We start from the raw sequence: 17431 nt of genomic DNA on the forward strand, positions 1-17431 counted from the left end.
CCCTTTGCGATGGCAATACAGTTAAAGTCTAACACTGGCGACTAAAAATTATCCTTTGCAGTGGATCTGTGCCCACACTGCAAGGGTTAATTGCTCATTTTTGTCTGGGGGGGGGGGATAATGGATTAAAGGGGTTGTAAAAGCAGAATCTTTTTTTTCTTAATGCATTCTATGCATTAAGATACACCTCCTGTGTAGCAGTCTCCCCTGTACCCCCTAATTACTTATCTGAGCCCCACCTCTCTCCAGCAATGTCCACGATGCCTTAGCCGTTTGGTACTCTCCTCCTGATTGGCTGAGACACAGCAGTGGTGCCATTGGCTCCCGCAGCTGTCAGTCAGTAAGCCAATCAGAAGAGAGAGGGGGCAGGGCCGGGTCTGGGCTCCGTGTCTGTCTGGCTACAGGGAGCTGCGACTGGGCTTGGGTGCCCCTATAGCAAGCTGCTTGCTGTGGAGGCACTTGACAGGAAGGAGGGGCCAGGAGCAGTGAAGAGGGACTCAAGAAGAGGAGGATCCAGGCTGCTCTGTGCAAAACCACTACACAGAGCATGTTTTTTTTTTTTTTTTTTTAAACAAGATTTTTTTTTTTTAAAACAAGATTTTTACAATCACTTTAAATATAAGTAGCATCCATATTCTTGAATAGCGAGCCAATTATGTTTTCCTTAGAGATCTGTGCACCATACCAGCATGAAGACCAGTTACTGCTGCTCTCCTCTTGTGCAGGGTGACTGGTCTTGTATCGCCCACTTGCTGCCAGTAGTGGGATGACTTGTTGGGTCCCTCCCACAGCCCTGCTGTCTATAAAGGGTGTGTACAGCGCAGGGATGATGTCCCGCTACTATATTATCATCGGGGTTTTTTCAAAGACATTTCACGCTCACAAATATCCTTAGGGTCCATTCAGGAATACATTTAAAAGAAGCAGCATGGGATTAATAAAAAAAATTTCACACATGCTCACCTCTATGCTGCAGCATCTTTCCCACGTCGGCTGTGGGACCAAGAACTGAGTGATCTCATGGCCGCTGATTGCTCAGTTCTCGGATGATAGTTCCTGCTCTCCACTCTGCCTCTCCAGCACTCACTGGAGCACTGGGTTGGGAAAGGGGGGAGGGAGCGGCTGGCTCCATCCAACTCTCAGCCATGTGCTGAAAGGTGGAGCAAGCTGTCAACTAGGCAGTGGGGTTGATCGGGATACTTCCAGAGCCTGGAGCGGCTCCAACCTGTCGGCTGATAACAAGCAATAGCACACATCCCAGCTGACTGTGGGTCATAGAAGGACAAAAGTAGTTGTACTCTTGTGACCTACAAGAGAAGTATGGCCAAAAAAGCTTTGGCTGTACTTCCTTTTAAAGTCGCACTGTCCAGTCAGCAGTTTTTTAATAGATGGCATATTATTGTAACACAATCACTTTGATTTTCTACTGGCCTTATTCTTTTGCCTTATGTGTCCTAAAATAAAGCAAACTTGTGGAATGCAGTTTCAAATCTCTATCAGCCAGTTGTTGGCAGATATATGCAATTCTTAAAGTGGATGTAAACCCCCTCTCATCCTTTCTAAACTACTGCCATAGTGCTGATCTATAAGGATATAGATGTATCCTTACCTGTCAAATGTCTCCCCTCTGTCTGTTATAAGAACTGAAAAACTGCAGATTCTGGGGGTGGATCTGTTGTCTGGAGCTCGGTGGGTGGAGTCGTGATGTCAGTAGACTCCCCGCCCTCCTCTGCACTCCCCTTGTCAACATGCATTTTCTCCTGTGTATTCCTTTCACTAAATTCTGCTATGATCACTAACATCCAGTCAAAATCCAGAAAAGTAACCACATGACTTCAGAAAAGGAGTGGGGGTGGGAATTAAAAAAATAATGCCTGTCTCCAGGCTAGTGCATGAGATATGTAAATAACCTGTCACTCACACCATGGGGGATGAACGAACAAAAGTTTTCTCCTGTTTGTCTATTTTATTTCACTGAAAAAAGAAGAGAGGATTACTCAGAGCTGGATTAACTCTTTGTGGCAAGACTAGGCACAGATGATAGGAAATCTTTTACTCTACATTGTGACAGCAAGGGAAAAAAATTTGGGTTTACATTCACTTTAACCACTTAAGGACAGCCTCCTGCACATATACATCGGCAGAATGGCACGGCTGGGCACAAGCACGTACCTGTACGTCCTTGTGCCCAGCCGTGGGTCGCGGGCGGGTTGCGCGACCGCGACCGAAGCTCCGCGGACCCGATCGCCGCTGGAGTCCCGCGATCGGTCCCCGGAGCTGAAGAACGGGGAGAGCTGTATGTAAACACAGCTTCCCCGTTCTTCACTGTGGCGGCATCGATCGTGTGATCCCTTTTATAGGGATTCACAATCGATGATTTAACACCTACAGCCACACCCCCCTACAGTTGTAAACACACATGAGGTCACACATAACCCCTTCAGCGCCCCTGTGGTTAACTCCCAAACTGCAACTTTTTTTTACAGTAAACAATGCATTTTAAATGCATTTTTTGCTGTGAAAATGACAATGGTCCCAAAAATGTGTCAAAATTGTCAGAAGTGTTTGCCATAATGTCGCAGTCACGAAAAAAAATCGCTGATCGCCGCCATTAGTAGTTAAAAAGAATAATTAATAAAAATGCAATAAAACTATCCCCTATTTTGTAAACGCTATAAATTTTGCGCAAACCAACCGAAAAAAACGCTTATTGCGATTTTCTTTTTTTTTTTTAACCAAAAATAGGTAGAATACGTGTCGGCCTAAACTGAGGAAAAAAATGTTTTTTATATATATTTGGGGGATATTTATTATAGCAAAAAGTAAAAAATATAGAATTTTTTTCAAAATTGTCGCTCTATTTTTGTTTATAGCGCAAAAAATAAAAACTGCAAAGGTGACCAAATACCACCAAAAGAAAGCTCTATTTGTGGGAAAAAAGGACGCCAATTTTGTTTAGGAGCCACGTTGCACGACTGCGCAATTGTCTATTAAAGCGACGCTGTGCCGAATTGCAAAACCTGGCCTGGACCTTTAGCTGCCTAAAGGTCCGGGTCTTAAGTGGTTAAAGCAACTATCCGTGAGAAGCCTATGATCTGAGCTGTGCAGCCAGAGGAGCTAAAACTCGATCCGTTGTCAGATCTCTGCTTTCCTCTGAGAAGATCTGATGAAAATGGGCCGCATGTCCGTTTTTTATCCGATCCGCCAGACGGATGGAAATGGGGTTTGGATTTAGCAGAGTGGATGGGGGATGTCAGCGGACATGTCACCACTGACATTCGTCGCTCCATAGAGATACATGGAGCACGTTCAGGTCCGCCTGAACGGTCCGCATGTGTGAAAGAGCCCTTAGCCCCTTTCATACGAGCAATCTGATCGGGTGCTCCTGGAAAGCTCCCATGTTGGTCTATGGGCTTCCATCTGTTTCCATCATTTTATGTGTGAGGTCTTATGGGTCAGTGTACTTGCTGTATGCGCTGCTAAAGTTAGTTAAAGGTGAAGTTACATGTTAAAGGATTACAAGTCTGACCAGAGCACTGTTAGCCAGCTGAAACTTGATTTGTGTTGTATTCTAAAACATACTGGGCTGTACTCCCAGGTTCTGCTCAGTCCAGGATTACAAGGCGTTTACTATGTTGCAATATGTGCCAGTGCTGACCTACTGAGAATGCTGCCTTTCATGCTAATGTATTTGCTTCAGTGTGCAAATTGGAAGTTTTGAACTGTGCTCTGTTCTATGCTTGTCCAGTATTTCTCAGAGGTCACAGATTGAAGTGCCACTAGACCATTCATTTCAACAAAAATCTTTCCTTAACGTGTTTACTAGACATACATTATTTTTTTTAACTTTTTTTAAATGGGTTGTAAAGGTGTTTGTTATTTGGGCCCCAATCCTCCTCTTTTGGGGTCCCTCAGTTGGTGCTCCTGGCTCCTCCTCTTTTCGAGTGCCCCCACTGAGGGCCATGTTCCATGGGGGCACTCATGCGAGCGCGCTCCTGAGTCCTGCTGTTGCGTCCATTGACACAGACAGCATGACTTGTTCCCGCCCCCGACTCCCGTGTCACTGGATTTGATAGAAGCGGGAAACAATGGCTCCTGCTACTATTAATCTATCCAATGAGGAATTGAGACAGCGGCTGGAGCTGATGTGCTCGCCTCGTCACTGGAACGGTCGGGTTAAAGGGTCACTAAAGGAAAAAATATTTTTTGCTGAAATGACTGTTTACAGGGTATATAGACATAAAAGTTAACTGATTCCTTTTAAAAATGATTAAAAATAGATAAAATTCAATCATATAATGTGCCTCTAGTTTCACTTTCATTTTTAAACTGGTTTCATGTTTCTGTGAAGTAAAGAGACCCACAGAACAAAAACAAACAAATCCAGGGCAGTGTTTTGTTTTTAAAATGAATCTGATTGGTTCTGAGGAGTTTTAGACACACAGTAATGACAGCTTACACCACCGTGAAAAGCTCCCAGTACTGTGGTTATAAGGAGCCAGACAAGCAGGAATTGTGGAGAACAGAGAAGAATTACAGCAACTTCAAAGCAAAAACGAACAATAAGGACATGAAACCAGTACTGCAGTAAGGTAAAGGAAGCTATTTAGCTAAAAAAAATAATTCCTTTAGTGATCCTTTAAGGCAAGTAAAAGGGGGGCTCTGGGGGGCTGCTACATAGAATGCTTTAAGGTGAAAAACCTTGAGGGTTTACAACCCCATTAATGCATTACTTGCATTACGGTAAAAAAAAAAATGTATTTCAGTTTCTCTGTGCCCCCCTCCCCTTGTGTGAAGGGGAAAAGAGAGAAGAGATTGGCGCTGTTCAAGGCTAAATCTTTTTTCCCCAAAAAGGACAAAACACGTAAGGTAGAGAAAAAATGCTGCTCACCCCCGGATAAGGCGACAGAGAAATTTTCCCCAGTGGGGTTTTTAGGCAGCTCAATATAATAAATTAAGATGCAATGTGTAAAAGGTTTTATTGGGAATGACACATACAAGACAAAGGGGAATGGGGAGTGTCGTTAAGATATGAGTTGCGGTATTACAAAAGGCATTTAAAATTCCATAACTTAATACAGTTCACAACAGATTAGTATACAGCTGGATATAGTAATCATAGCATATATAAAAAATCCAAACGCGTTTTTGACCCGAACAGTCTTCTTCAGAGGTTTTGGTTGTGACTGAAAAGAAATGTACAAAAGTTATTTAGATAATTATGCGTAATTTGTCAGGAGACCCCCGCATCTTTTTTTCCCCTTCCTCTTTACAATGCATTGGAGCAGGAGCCATTGGCTCTTGTGGCTGTCAATCAGAGGAACTGGGATGGGCCTAAGTCTTCCTGTTTAAGTCTATGGAGCATGGCTCCATAGAGACACAGCTCAGAAGCGTGGGGACTACCTCTACCCATAGCCAAGATCGCTGCTGGGGACCCCAGAAAGGGAGGATCGGAGCAATACCATTGCACAGAGCAGGCAACTATAACATGTTTGTTATTTAAAAAAAAACTTTAGTAACACTTTAAGACTGTTTGCATTTCACATAAAAGCCTCCCTCGTGTAGACAACCCAAAGCCCAGAGACTGCTGCTGGGTGGCACCATCTTGGATGTGATGTCAGCAGGCTCAGAGCCCACACAAGTGAAACTGTATACCATTCCCCTTCGCTCCTTACCTAGTTGTTAGACAAAAATGTTATGTAGCCAATAGGGGTGCAACGGATCAAAAAACTCACAGATCGGATCGATCCTCGGATTCAGGAGTCACGGATCGGATCATTTTCGGATCAGTAAAAAAAAAAAACACAAGACAAACACAAGTTTTGTCTTTTTACATTTTTATTAATATATATATATTTTTTTTTTACTACTAATGGCGGCGATCAGCGTTTTTTTTTTTTTCGTGACCGCGACATTATGGCGGACACATCAGACAATTTTGACACATTTTTGGGACCATTACAGTGTTACTGTTTTACTAGTGTGGGGGCAATGTTGGCTATGACTATTATTACAGTGGCAAAAATGGTAATTAGTGTTACTGTTTTACTAGACTTGGCTAATGGCTATTAAGCCATTAGCCAACTCACTGTACTGATGTACTCGGTCCGTCTCACTGTACTCAGGTTGCATGCAGAGTCAGCTGCGCAGCGCGCTCTTGCAAAATAAAAAGAATCCACGAGCAGAGGGAGGGGTGACGACGTCAGCGTGCACCGCCGCCGAGTGTACCAAGATGGCCGACCGCTCCGGAGCTAGGCCGAAGCCGCGGTCTGTCCTAAGGATCCGGGGATCGCTTACTGTGCCGATCCGAACAGGTCGACCCGTTCGGATCGGGCACGATCCGTTGCACCCCTAGTAGCCAAGTCGGGGGACGGGTGGAGGAGCTTGGTCAGCACAGACAGTAATAAGACACTCACAGAAGAGGAGAGGGCTATGGACGGAAGGCACAAGGACTATGTGGGGGTACTAGACTATTCCTGGAGTAAGAGGGGTATCAACCCTTCCCTACTCTTTCCAAAAACAAAAAAGGTTTGACTATCCATACACTGCTGCCTCACGCTGTGCTTATCTGGAATGTCGAAGCACCGAGGACACCCTGGAAAGACTTTTAGTTCTTATAGCATAATGCGATTTATATTTTAGACACATATAACGCTTACTAGAGTTCTTGGATGGAAAAATAATGGATGTGAAAATTGCTGGAAGGGCAAACCTCATCTAACATAATTCTTACATGATCAGCAATCGCACTGCACTGCATCTGATTATTCTGCATGCCAAAGTAGCACAGCTGTTTTCTCTGTTTTGACCCCATTTAGTCAAGGAGAATAAGAGCCCGGAGTGACATGCAGCATAGCCAAGGAAGGAAAAAGCTGCATGGGTAAAAGTCCCCCCAGAATAACGTCTGCTGACTGATACACCAGCAAGTCTGTACTGAACACAATGCCAGAGGGGCCAGTGACAGCATTGGATGGCAGAAATAACAGCACAGCTTTAGCTCAGATAAAATCATGAACAGCTTACGTTGCTTGTTTGCATAGATATACCAGTAGAGCTCACTGAATTGAATGCATTTATATCCTGTAATAAATAAAATAATACCTTTTTGTTAGCCAACACCTGCAATAGTCTTATCTGGGGTGGTTATAGGGCGTCTCACACGCTCTTATGAAAATGCTGGCCACAGCCTTGGGCTAGGTCAGTGTTTCTCAATTCCAGTCCTCAGGCCCCCCCAACAGGTCAGGTTTTCAGGATTTCCCTCAGATGAAAAGGCTGTGGTGATTACTAAGGCAGTGAAACTGATCAAATCACCTGTGCAAAATAATGGAAATCCTGAAAACCTGACCTGTTGGGGGGGCCTGAGGACTGGAATTGAGAAACACTGGGCTAGGTTCACATACATTGCATTGTGTTTTCGGGTTCACATGGTGCAAAAGCAAAATGCCATTTTCTCTGCGGTTGTGATTTGGAAAATGTGCATAGACCTTCTTCCTGTGTTTTCTCGCAGGTACAGCAGTCCATTCAAAAGAATGGGCCGCTGCTCCGGTGCAAACGCAGCACAGCAAACTACCAGGAGACATTGCAAGACCCTGACAATCACAGGCATGACTCCTAGAGGCAGAGGCATGATGGGATTTGTAGTTTCAATACATCTGAAGTGCTGAGGTTGCCTACCCCTGGTCTATGCAATGATCAATTTGGTACTGCAGACCCATGGGAAGCTCTTCTCCAGAGACCAATAAAAAATGTCTCACGGTTGAGCCAAATCTGTATTTCACATCTTCACAGCCACCACGCAATTGTACTTGTATGGAAGACCCCGTCTATTTTTGAGGAGGTTAAATCCGAGGGTTCGGGGCACATTTGGTAATGAAAAATTGACCACTGTCTTTGGAGGACTTCCATGACAACTCTTTTGATTTGGTAGTCCTCGCTTCGCTGGACTAGTTTCCCTATTCATGACAGACCTCGCACTCGGTTCAACTTTGACAACTAAGGAAGGCTAGGAGGCTATGCTCTGCACGCAAATTTATACATATTTATTGGGCAACATGAAGCGATAATAATTGCCTAAATTGTATATGTTCACCTATGTGTAGATTTTAGGCTGTGTCTTGCTTACACTTTGAGTTTACACCAAGTATGCAAAATGTCACCTTTGATAGGGCTTGCTAGCTATGTAAAGTTATATCGTTATGCCTATGAAGAACATTGTGCTTGTTATGTATATTACACTTTTTTCTATTATCGATAAATCTTTGTTTGGTACTTGGCGGCTATGCAACGCTTACATTCCGAGAGCAGCATTTGACTACGTGTTTACGCCATAAGCAATGATTGCAGGCAAGTGCAGATATCTAGTTTATAGCCTTTTTTATACAGTTGTATGTACACAAGTAATACTCATACCCCTGAGGAAGGCAACGATTTGCTGAAACATGTCGGGATTATGTAACAACTCATGTCAATCTTAGTCGATCGTTACTGTTTTTATTTTCTATTTTTCTACTACAAATAAAATATTTATACTTATAATTTTGTTTTGACTTTTCTGTATGACTTGTTTAAATGGCACCGCTATAATCCCTCTCATTCTTCATAATCCTATACCACAATTTTATAGAGATGAGGTGCCGGATCTAAAAGAGGACACGCCAATCCCTTTCATTCACAAACCATGTACACAAGTAATGATTATGGCTTGGAGCAGGGATTAAATAGTCTCTGAATATGTGTCATGTGCTAATCATTGGTATGGATAGCTCTCCACATTCTTCCAAAAACAATTTTGTGAAGGATTAGAACAATTTTCGCACAATTTTCTCAGTAAATAAAGTAATGTAATGTTGCTTCTCTTTCTCAGGCCTATGAGCGTCGTTTCCCCACGTGTCATCTCATCCCCATGTTTGTGGGCAGTGATATTATGAATGAGTTCCTCAGCGAGGATGGAGCTGTGAGTGTAGTGGAGAGACGGTGCAAACTGGATGTAGATGCTCCCCGGCTGCTTAAAAAGGTGAGGCTTCCCTTCTAAAATCATGAATGTTGGCTGTAGTAAACCCGATTCGATTTGAAACTTAAAGTGGATGTAAAGCCACTATCATCCTTTCTAAACTACTGCCATAGTGCTGATCTATAAGGATATAGATGCCTCCTGCATGTATCCTTACCTGTCAAATGTCTCCCCTCTGTCTGTTTATAAGAACTGAAAAACTGCAGATTCTGTGGGTGGATCTGTTGTCTGGAGCTCGGTGGGTGGAGTCATGATGTCAGTAGACTCCCCGCCCTCCTCTACACTCCCCTTGTCAACATGCATTTTTTCCTATGTATTCCATACACTAAATTCAGCTATGATCACTAACATCCAATCAAAATCCAGAAAAGTAACCACATGACTTCAAAAAAGGAGTGGGGGTGGGAATTAAAAATGATTCCTGTCTCCAGGCTAGTGCATGAGATATGTAAATAACCTGTCATTCACAGCAAGGGGCCGGAACGGACTAAAGTTTTTTTTTCTCAAAGTCTGTTTTATTTCACTGAACAATAAGAGGATTGCTCAGAGCTGGATTAACTCTGTAGCAAGACTGGGCACAGATGATAGGACATCTTATACTGTACATTGTGACATCAAAAAAAATTCAGGTTTACATCCACTTTTTTAAAGGGGTTGTAAAGGTAATTTTTTTCCCCTAAATGGCTTCCTTTACCTTAGTGCAGTCCTTCACTTACCTCATCCTTCGATTTTTGCTTTTAAATGTCCTTATGTCCTGTTGTTCTGTCTGTAACTACACACCGTAATGCGAGGCTTTCTCCCTGGTGTGGAGAAAGCCTCTTGAGGGAGAAGGGGGCGAGCAGGAGTGTCAGGACGCCCACTAACACACAGCTCTTTTCTCTATCTGCAAAGTAGAGAGTGTCCTGACACTCCTTACCCCCTCAAGAGGCTTTCTCCACACCAGGGAGAAAGCCTTGCATTACTGTGTGGAGTTACAGACAGAAGAACAGGAAGTGAGGATTTCTCAGAAGAAATAAGGACATTTAAAAGCAAAATGGAAGGATGAGGTAAATGAAGGAGGACTTTACTAAGGTAAAGGAAGCCATTCAGGGATTTTTTTTTTACCTTTACAACCCCTTTTAAGGCTGGTACACACAGGCCAAAAATCGGCTGGTGTCGGCCCAGTTTAACAAAAAAGGGCTGACATTTGGCCAAGTGTATACAGCAGCCTGTCTTCTGTGTGGCTTGCTGGAAAACCAATGGTTGCAAGCGATGACTGGTGTGTTCTACTGGATGGGGTGGGGGCAGTGAAATCGCTGTACTAAGATTGCTTAGTTGGTGCAGCGAGCTTCTCAGTTTTTCTTTGTTTTTTACAAAAAAAAAATACCTGTGTACCAAGCTTTAATGATCATTAGCACTGTCACATGGGAGGGGGGGAGTTAACCACTTGCCCACTGGGCACCGTGACCTAAACCTCCTTCCTAATCTGACCAATTTTCAGCTTTCAGTGTTCACGTTTTGAATGACAATTAGTCGTACAACATTGTACCCATAAGACATTTTTGGAGTATTTTTTTGGTGGTATTTGATCACCACTGGGTTTTTTACTTTTTGCGCTATAAATGGAAGAAATACAGAATTTCTTTGTTTCGGTTATAAAATTTTGTAAATTTTAGTAATTTTTCTTCATAAATCTTGGCCAAAATGTATACTGCTACATATCTTTGGTAAAAATAACCAAAATAAGTGTATATTATTTGGTCTTTGTGAAAGTTAGTCTAAAAACTATGGTGCCAATCTCTGAAAATTGATCACAGCTGATGTACTGAGACACTAACAAGCCAGGAAAGCACAAATACCCCCCAAATGACCCCTTTTTAGAAGGTAGACCTTGCAATGTGTTTAGTATGAGGCATGGTGAGTTTTTTGATGTTGTTGTAATTTTTTTTCACAAAATTGTCATAAGTTATTTCTCACACATATCATATGCATACCACAAATTACACCCTAAAATACATTCTACTACTCCTCCCTGAGTATGGCCCAACATGCAGAGAGCACCATCAGGCTAGGGACATAAATTACACATGTTATTTCTTAAATACCTCTTACACTTTTGAAGGCCCTGGAGCACCAGGACAACAGAAACGCCCAGAAAATTACCCCATTTTGTAAAGTAAACATCCCAATGTATATTCTATGAGACATAATTAGTCTTTTAAACATGTAATTTCTTTTCCATACAATTTTGGAAAATGTGGAAAGAAAATGAAAACGCATTTCTCTTCCGTTCATGGATGGACACAGCAGCATCTGACCTTATGGTATTATCCTCCTTTCTAGGAGATTGACTAGGCAGAAAAACAGCATGTTAAGTGTTAAACACTCCACACAATACCTCCCAGGGGGCAGTTCCCCCGGGTACATCCCCCACTCTCTGCATTTGTTTGCAATTTTCTTGCTTTTCTTTTTTGTTTCCTGCATTTTTGGATCCTGAGAGCTTCATTCAACTGCCGACTGGGTGACAGGCTGGATCCTCGATCCTTGTAGTCCCCCCAAGTTCGGCCATCAAGCGTGTGCCGGCCTTTAGCTACGTGCTGGGCCGTTCACGACATGCCCCTTTGCTCCAGGGGTGGCCGGTGAGCTATACGCTCCAGGGCACACATATGACCGGGCTCTATGTCCGTGTCACAGTGTGCCGGGCCGACAGCCATGCCGTAACTGCGCGGACGTTGGTTCTGTCCGGGATGCCTTCAGCCGGTGGTCGCAGGACGGTTAAGTAGCAGTCCCCTTGCTTTGACAGGGTGGTGCGGCTGGGCAATCCTGGGGAGGTCGATTGGGGGGCTGCCCTGCTTTCCTCTCTTCCTTCCTCTCCCTCCTTTCCCACGTTCTGGGTGTCGGGGTCGGCCGTGAGGTGGGGGTCCGCCTGGGGGGCTCCATCCAGTGGCTGGGGGGCTGTGTCTGCTCCCGGGGGTGCTGTTTGGCTGCCGTGTGTGTGTGTGGGGGGGGGGGGCTGCCTGGGGGTCCCGGGTGTTTTGCTGCTGTGTGGTGTTTTTTCTTACTACAATCGCATCTGCCATTTTGGCGGCGCCGGGCGCATTTATTGGAGTTCGGCGGCCATTTTCTTGTAGCCCACATGTGCTCTGTTTGCTTGTCGGCGGCCATTTTGGAATGTGTTTTTGCCTCTAGTGGCTAAAATAACGGCGTGAACGGCTCCAGCACACTTCCTGAGGGACGGGACAGCACGGAGCAGCGCTCTGGGGAGACAGCAGCAGTACAGGCCTGGTCGGGTGGTGAGTCCTCTGGGGGGTCCCCTGTTCTCTGCTGCGGCCGGGAGGGTGGCCTGTGGGTCTTGCCTTGCTTTCAAGGGTGGCAAAAGTGTGGGTCAGCATGGCATCCGAACCGGATGCTTCTCCCCCAGCCATGCCAGAGTTAACCCTTAGTGCCCCTGTACCTGCGGCCTCTGGATGCTATGACGGCACTCCTAGAGGCGTTGCCAGGATTGAAGCGGCGCGTGGCCAGAGGGGGGTAAAAAGCGCCCCCTCCCCCGCCTTCCTCTGGGGATGCCTCTGACACGGAATCGGGCCCAGCTACTGCTCCCGACCCTGGTTCCGAGGTGTGAGAGGATGCAGGCCTAGTCCAGACGGACAGTGAGGATGACTCTGAATCAGGGTCAGCGCATGATAGGGCGCTAGTGGGAGCTCTTATCACTGCGGTGCGTGATACTCAGAAAATTGAGGATTCGGCGGAGACATCAGAGATGTCGGTCCCTTTTTGGGTTCCGCAAACCGGCCCGCACTGCGAAAGTGTTTCCTTGCGTTCCTTATCTGGAAAAGTTTTTGTACAAGGAATGGGATTGGCCGTAAAAGTTTTCTGTTCCAAAATGCTTTGCGGTCCGTTATCCTTTTGAGGAGGACTTCCTGAAAAAGTGGACCGCTCCTCCGTCAGTGGGCCCCCCCTGTGTCCAGACTGAACAAAGCTACCACGTTACCTGTGGAGGGGGCTCCCGCTTTCAAGGACCCCGCAGATAGGAGAGCTGAGGCCCGCTCCATGTTCACGTTGGTGGGGTCGGCGGTGAGACTGGTCTTGGCCGTGGCTCTAGTGTCAGACACTTACTGAACGGGCAAAGTTGTTGCTTCAGGAGTTGGAAGAGAATCAAGCCCCTCCGGACTGTGTGGCGCTGGCCGACCAGTTGGTGCAGGGCCTAAAATTTGTCTGTGAGTCAGCCCTGGATACGCTTCCCTTGCTCTCCAGGGCCACGGCCTACGCGGTGGTGTTGCGCTGCCTTGTCTGCCTGAAGTGTTGGTCTGCGGACCAGTCTTCTAAGAAGGCCTTGGTGGACTTGCCCTTTAAGGGTGAAAGGCTTTTTGGGGCTTCTCTAGATGACATCATAAAAGATGCCACGGTAGGTAAGGGCACTATGCTCCCACAATCTCGTAAAGGTAAGGAGCCTCGCCGTAGGCAGGGGCCCTCCTTTACCGACCCCAAGTGTTTTTTTTTGTCCGGTGCGGCAGGTAAACGCTCCCAGGGCGCTAAGGCGCCCGCTGAAGGGCAGTAGCGCCCCTGCTTCCACAAGCCCAACATGCCTCCGGAGAAACCTGCTTCCGCATGAAGGTCTGTCCCCGCCCGTCTCTCGGGTGGGGGGCCGGCTTTGCGAATTCGTGGCTCGGTGGATGTCTCTTCTTTCCGACCGGTAGGTTTGCGAAGTAGTTTCCTCGGGGTACAAGATGGTTTCTCTCTTGTCCACCAAACAGATTTTTTTCTTCCAACCTCCAGCTTCCTCCACGTCATCGGGAGGCCCTGTTTGGGGCTGTTCAGGATTTGCTGGTCAGGGGGGTGATCGTGCCGGTTCCTTTACTGGAACGGTTTCAGGGGTTTTACTCCAATCTGTTTGTAGTCCCCAAGAAGGAAGGGGTCCGTCTAATCCTGGATCTCAAGGCCCTCAACTGTTTTGTCAGTGCAAAAAATCAGGATGGAGTCAGTTCGCTCTGTAATAGCAGCGCTCCATCAAGGGGACTTCCTGGCGTCCTTGGATATCAAGGACGCATACTTGCATATCCCCATATGCGCAAAGCACCAGAGATTTCTGCACTTTGCGGTCGGGGAGGGCCACTTTTCAATTTGTGGCCCTCCCTTTCGGCCTGGCTTCGGCGCCAAGGGTTTTCACCAAGGTGCTCACTCCGATTCTGGCCCTGCTGAGGCAGCGTGGGATCGCTATTGTAGGATACCTGGACGATCTCCTTCTGCAAGCTTCTTCAAGCTCAGAGTTAGAGGTGGATGTGTCTATCGCCTGCCAGACCCTCCGGGAATTCGGTTGGCTGCTAAATGTTCAGAAGTCGGTGTTGGTACCGTCTCAGCGTCTGGAATACCTGGGGTTGGTCCTGGATTCCTCGGGGGCGAGAGTTTTTCTTCCCACGGAGAAACTACAGACACTGCAAACTTCGGTGAGGTGGTTCATTGCTTTGTTTTTGCATGCGAGTTCTGGATCTGATGGTGGCCTCCTTTTGAGGTGGTTCCATATGCTCAGTATCACACTTGCGTTGGGACAAGCTCCCTTCGTCTCTGGATTACCAAGTCCGGGTGAGTCGCCTGGTCAGGTCCTCCCTAGTGTGGTGGCTGACGTCTCCGGTGCTTCAGCCCGGGAAGTCGTTCCTGCCGTGCCATTGGACGGTGGTTACGACAGATGCCAGTCTCTGCAGCTGGGGGGGGGAGTCTGGGGTGATCAGTCAGCCCAGGGGCGCTGGACTTGGGAAGAGTCCCGCCTGCCAATCAATGTCCTGGAACTCTGGGCGATCAGGCTGTACCTCTCTAAGTGGTCTCTAAGACTGCAGGGCCGCCCGGTCAGGATTCAGTCGGACAACGCCACAGCTGTGGCGTATGTCAATCATCAAGGGGGCACACGGAGCTTGGCTGCAGCGGCGGAAGTCGCTCACATTCTCCGGTGGGCCGAAAAGAACGTTCCGGCTCTTTTGGCAGTTTTCATACCGGGCGTAAAGAACTGGCAGGCGGACTACCCAAGTCGCCAAACGCTAGACCAAGGAGAATGGTCGCTACACCCGGATGTGTTTCAGAGTCTGTGTCTGAAATGGGGCACTCCAGACGTGGATCTACTGGCGTCCCGACTCAATCGGAAGGTGTCACGGTTCGTGGCTAGGTCAAAAGACCCGTGGGCGGACGCGTCCCGACTCAATCGGAAGGTGTCACGGTTCGTGGCTAGGTCAAAAGACCCGTGGGCGGACGCGTCAGACGCGTTGGTGGCACCGTGGGGTCTCTTTCGCCTAATCTACGCCCTTCCTCCTCTGAAGCTTCTTCCTCGTCTGCTACGCAGAGTGGAAGCCGAGGGGATACCAACAATCCTAATTGCTCCGGATTGGCCTTGCAGTCCCTGGTACGCAGATCTGGTGCGTCTGGTGGCAGATGTTCCGTGGCGATTGCCACTGCGAGAGAATCTTCTGTCGCAGGGTCCTATCTTTCATTCTGCTTTACAGTCGTTGGCTTTAACAGCGTGACTATTGAAAGCCAGGTGCTGAGGGACCGAGGTCTGTCGGATTCGGTAATCTCTAGCATGCTGCTGGTGCGAAAGTCTAGTTCCTGGTAGATTTACCATCGTACGTGGAAGGCTTGCATCTCTGTGTGAGGAGATGAATTGGCACCCCCGTGCATACGTGATGTCCCGGATTCTGCTGTTTTTACAGCGTGGAGTGGATCAGGCTCTCGCCTTAAGTACGATTAAGGGTCAGATTTTCTCCCTGGCTGTTATCTTTCAGCGACCCTTGGCGGCACACTCTCTGGTGCGTACATTTGTGCAGGAGGTTTGGCATGTGGCCCCTCCTGTGCGTCCTCCACTGCCTCCGTGAGACTTGAATCTAGTCCTCTCGGTGCTTCAAAAGCCTCCGTTCGAAGGCATTAGGAAGATCCGTTATAGTGGTTTTTCTGGTGGCAATTACATCGGCCAGACGGGTGTCTGAATTGACGTCCTTGTCTTGCGAGGCTTCTTACTTGGTCATCCACTGGGATAAGGTGGTGCTGCGGCCGCAGCCGTTGTTCCTTCCTAAGGTTGTTTCGGCCTTTCACATTAATGAGGATATTGTTCTTCCATCCTTGTGTCCTCGGCCGGTGAACCCAAAAGATGCTGCGTTGCATTCCTTGGACGTGGTTCGAGCCCTACGGGTGTACTTGTCTGCTACGGCTCCGTTTCGGAGGTCGGATTCACTGTTCGTGTCGGTGACTGGTCCTAAGAAGGGTCTGGCGGTCTCGTCGGCCACCATTTCTAGGTGGATCAGGCAGGTTGTGCTTCAGGCCTATGCCCTAAAGGGGCGGGCGCCCCCCTTCCCGGTTACAGGGCATTCGACCAGGGCAATTGGTGCCTCTTGGGCTTTCCACCATCAAGCGTCTGTTTTACAGGTGTGTTAGGCAGCGACCTGGTCGTCAGTCCACACCTTCTCAAAGTTTTACAAGGTGGATGTGAGTGCATCTTCCGAAGCCTCCTTCGGCCGCAAGGTTTTGCAGGCGGCTGTTTAAGGTTGAAGTTCCTCCACTGAGGAGCTCTGTTTTGTTTTTGGTGAAGTTGGTTTGCTGTGTTTTTCCTACCCCTCGATTTTTTGACACTGCTTGGGGACGTCCCTAAGGTCAGATGCTGCTGTGTCCGTCCATTAACGGAAGAGAAAATAGGATTTTTGTACTCGCCGTAAAATCCATTTCTCTGAGTTCATGGATGGACACAGCACCCACCCCTCCTTTGTTTGTATGGCTTGTTACGAACTGGGGCTGCAGAGCAGAGTGTGGGGGATGTACCCGGGGGAACCGCCCCCTGGGAGGTACGGTACTGTGTGGAGTGTTTAACACTTAACATGCTGTTTTTCTGCCTAGTCAATCTCCTAGAAAGGCAGATAATACCCTAAAGTCAGATGCTGCTGTGTCCGTCCATGAACTCAGAGAAATGGATTTTACGGTGAGTACAAAAATCCTATTTTTACAAGTTGCCATGTATAAGATATTTCTAACACATGGCATGTACATAGCAAAAATTACACCCTAAAATACCTTCCGCTACTTCTCCCGAGTATGGCGATACCACATGTATGAGACTTTTACACAGCCAGCCACATACAGAGGACCAACATGCAGGGAGCACCATCAGGTGTTCTAGGAGCATAAATTATACTTTTGTGAGACACTGATGATCACTGTAGTGGCACGGATGAGCCATGGATGGGCAGAGATCAGTGCTGTGGTCTCCTTCCTCTCCTCGCACACTGTATGATCAGTGCAAGGAGAGGGGAGGAGCTGAACCGGACATGCTGCGGTTTGTTGACAACTGATCACTCCGTCACTGGATGATAACTAAATTTTCAAACATGTTCTAATTACCTGCTCTATGCAGTGGTTTTGCACGGAGCAGCCCTGATTCTCTCTCCTTTTCTGTGGTCCTACACTGGCACT

General features: G+C 47.1%; 1 protein-coding gene across 3 annotated transcripts in view; it reads left to right on the forward strand.

Annotated features, from left to right (window-relative positions):
- Positions 1–17431, forward strand: part of SEC14L1 (SEC14 like lipid binding 1) — a 96989-nt gene that overhangs the window by 50343 nt on the left and 29215 nt on the right. For all 3 annotated transcript variants that reach the window (XM_040330128.1, XM_040330130.1, XM_040330129.1), the window contains exon 4: positions 8864–9013. In XM_040330128.1, the coding sequence (XP_040186062.1) occupies positions 8864–9013 (150 nt within the window). The remainder of the gene's footprint in view (positions 1–8863; positions 9014–17431) is intronic.

The sequence above is a fragment of the Rana temporaria genome, chromosome 12 (genome assembly GCF_905171775.1).
Source record: "Rana temporaria chromosome 12, aRanTem1.1, whole genome shotgun sequence".
In the NCBI taxonomy this organism is placed as follows: domain Eukaryota; kingdom Metazoa; phylum Chordata; class Amphibia; order Anura; family Ranidae; genus Rana; species Rana temporaria.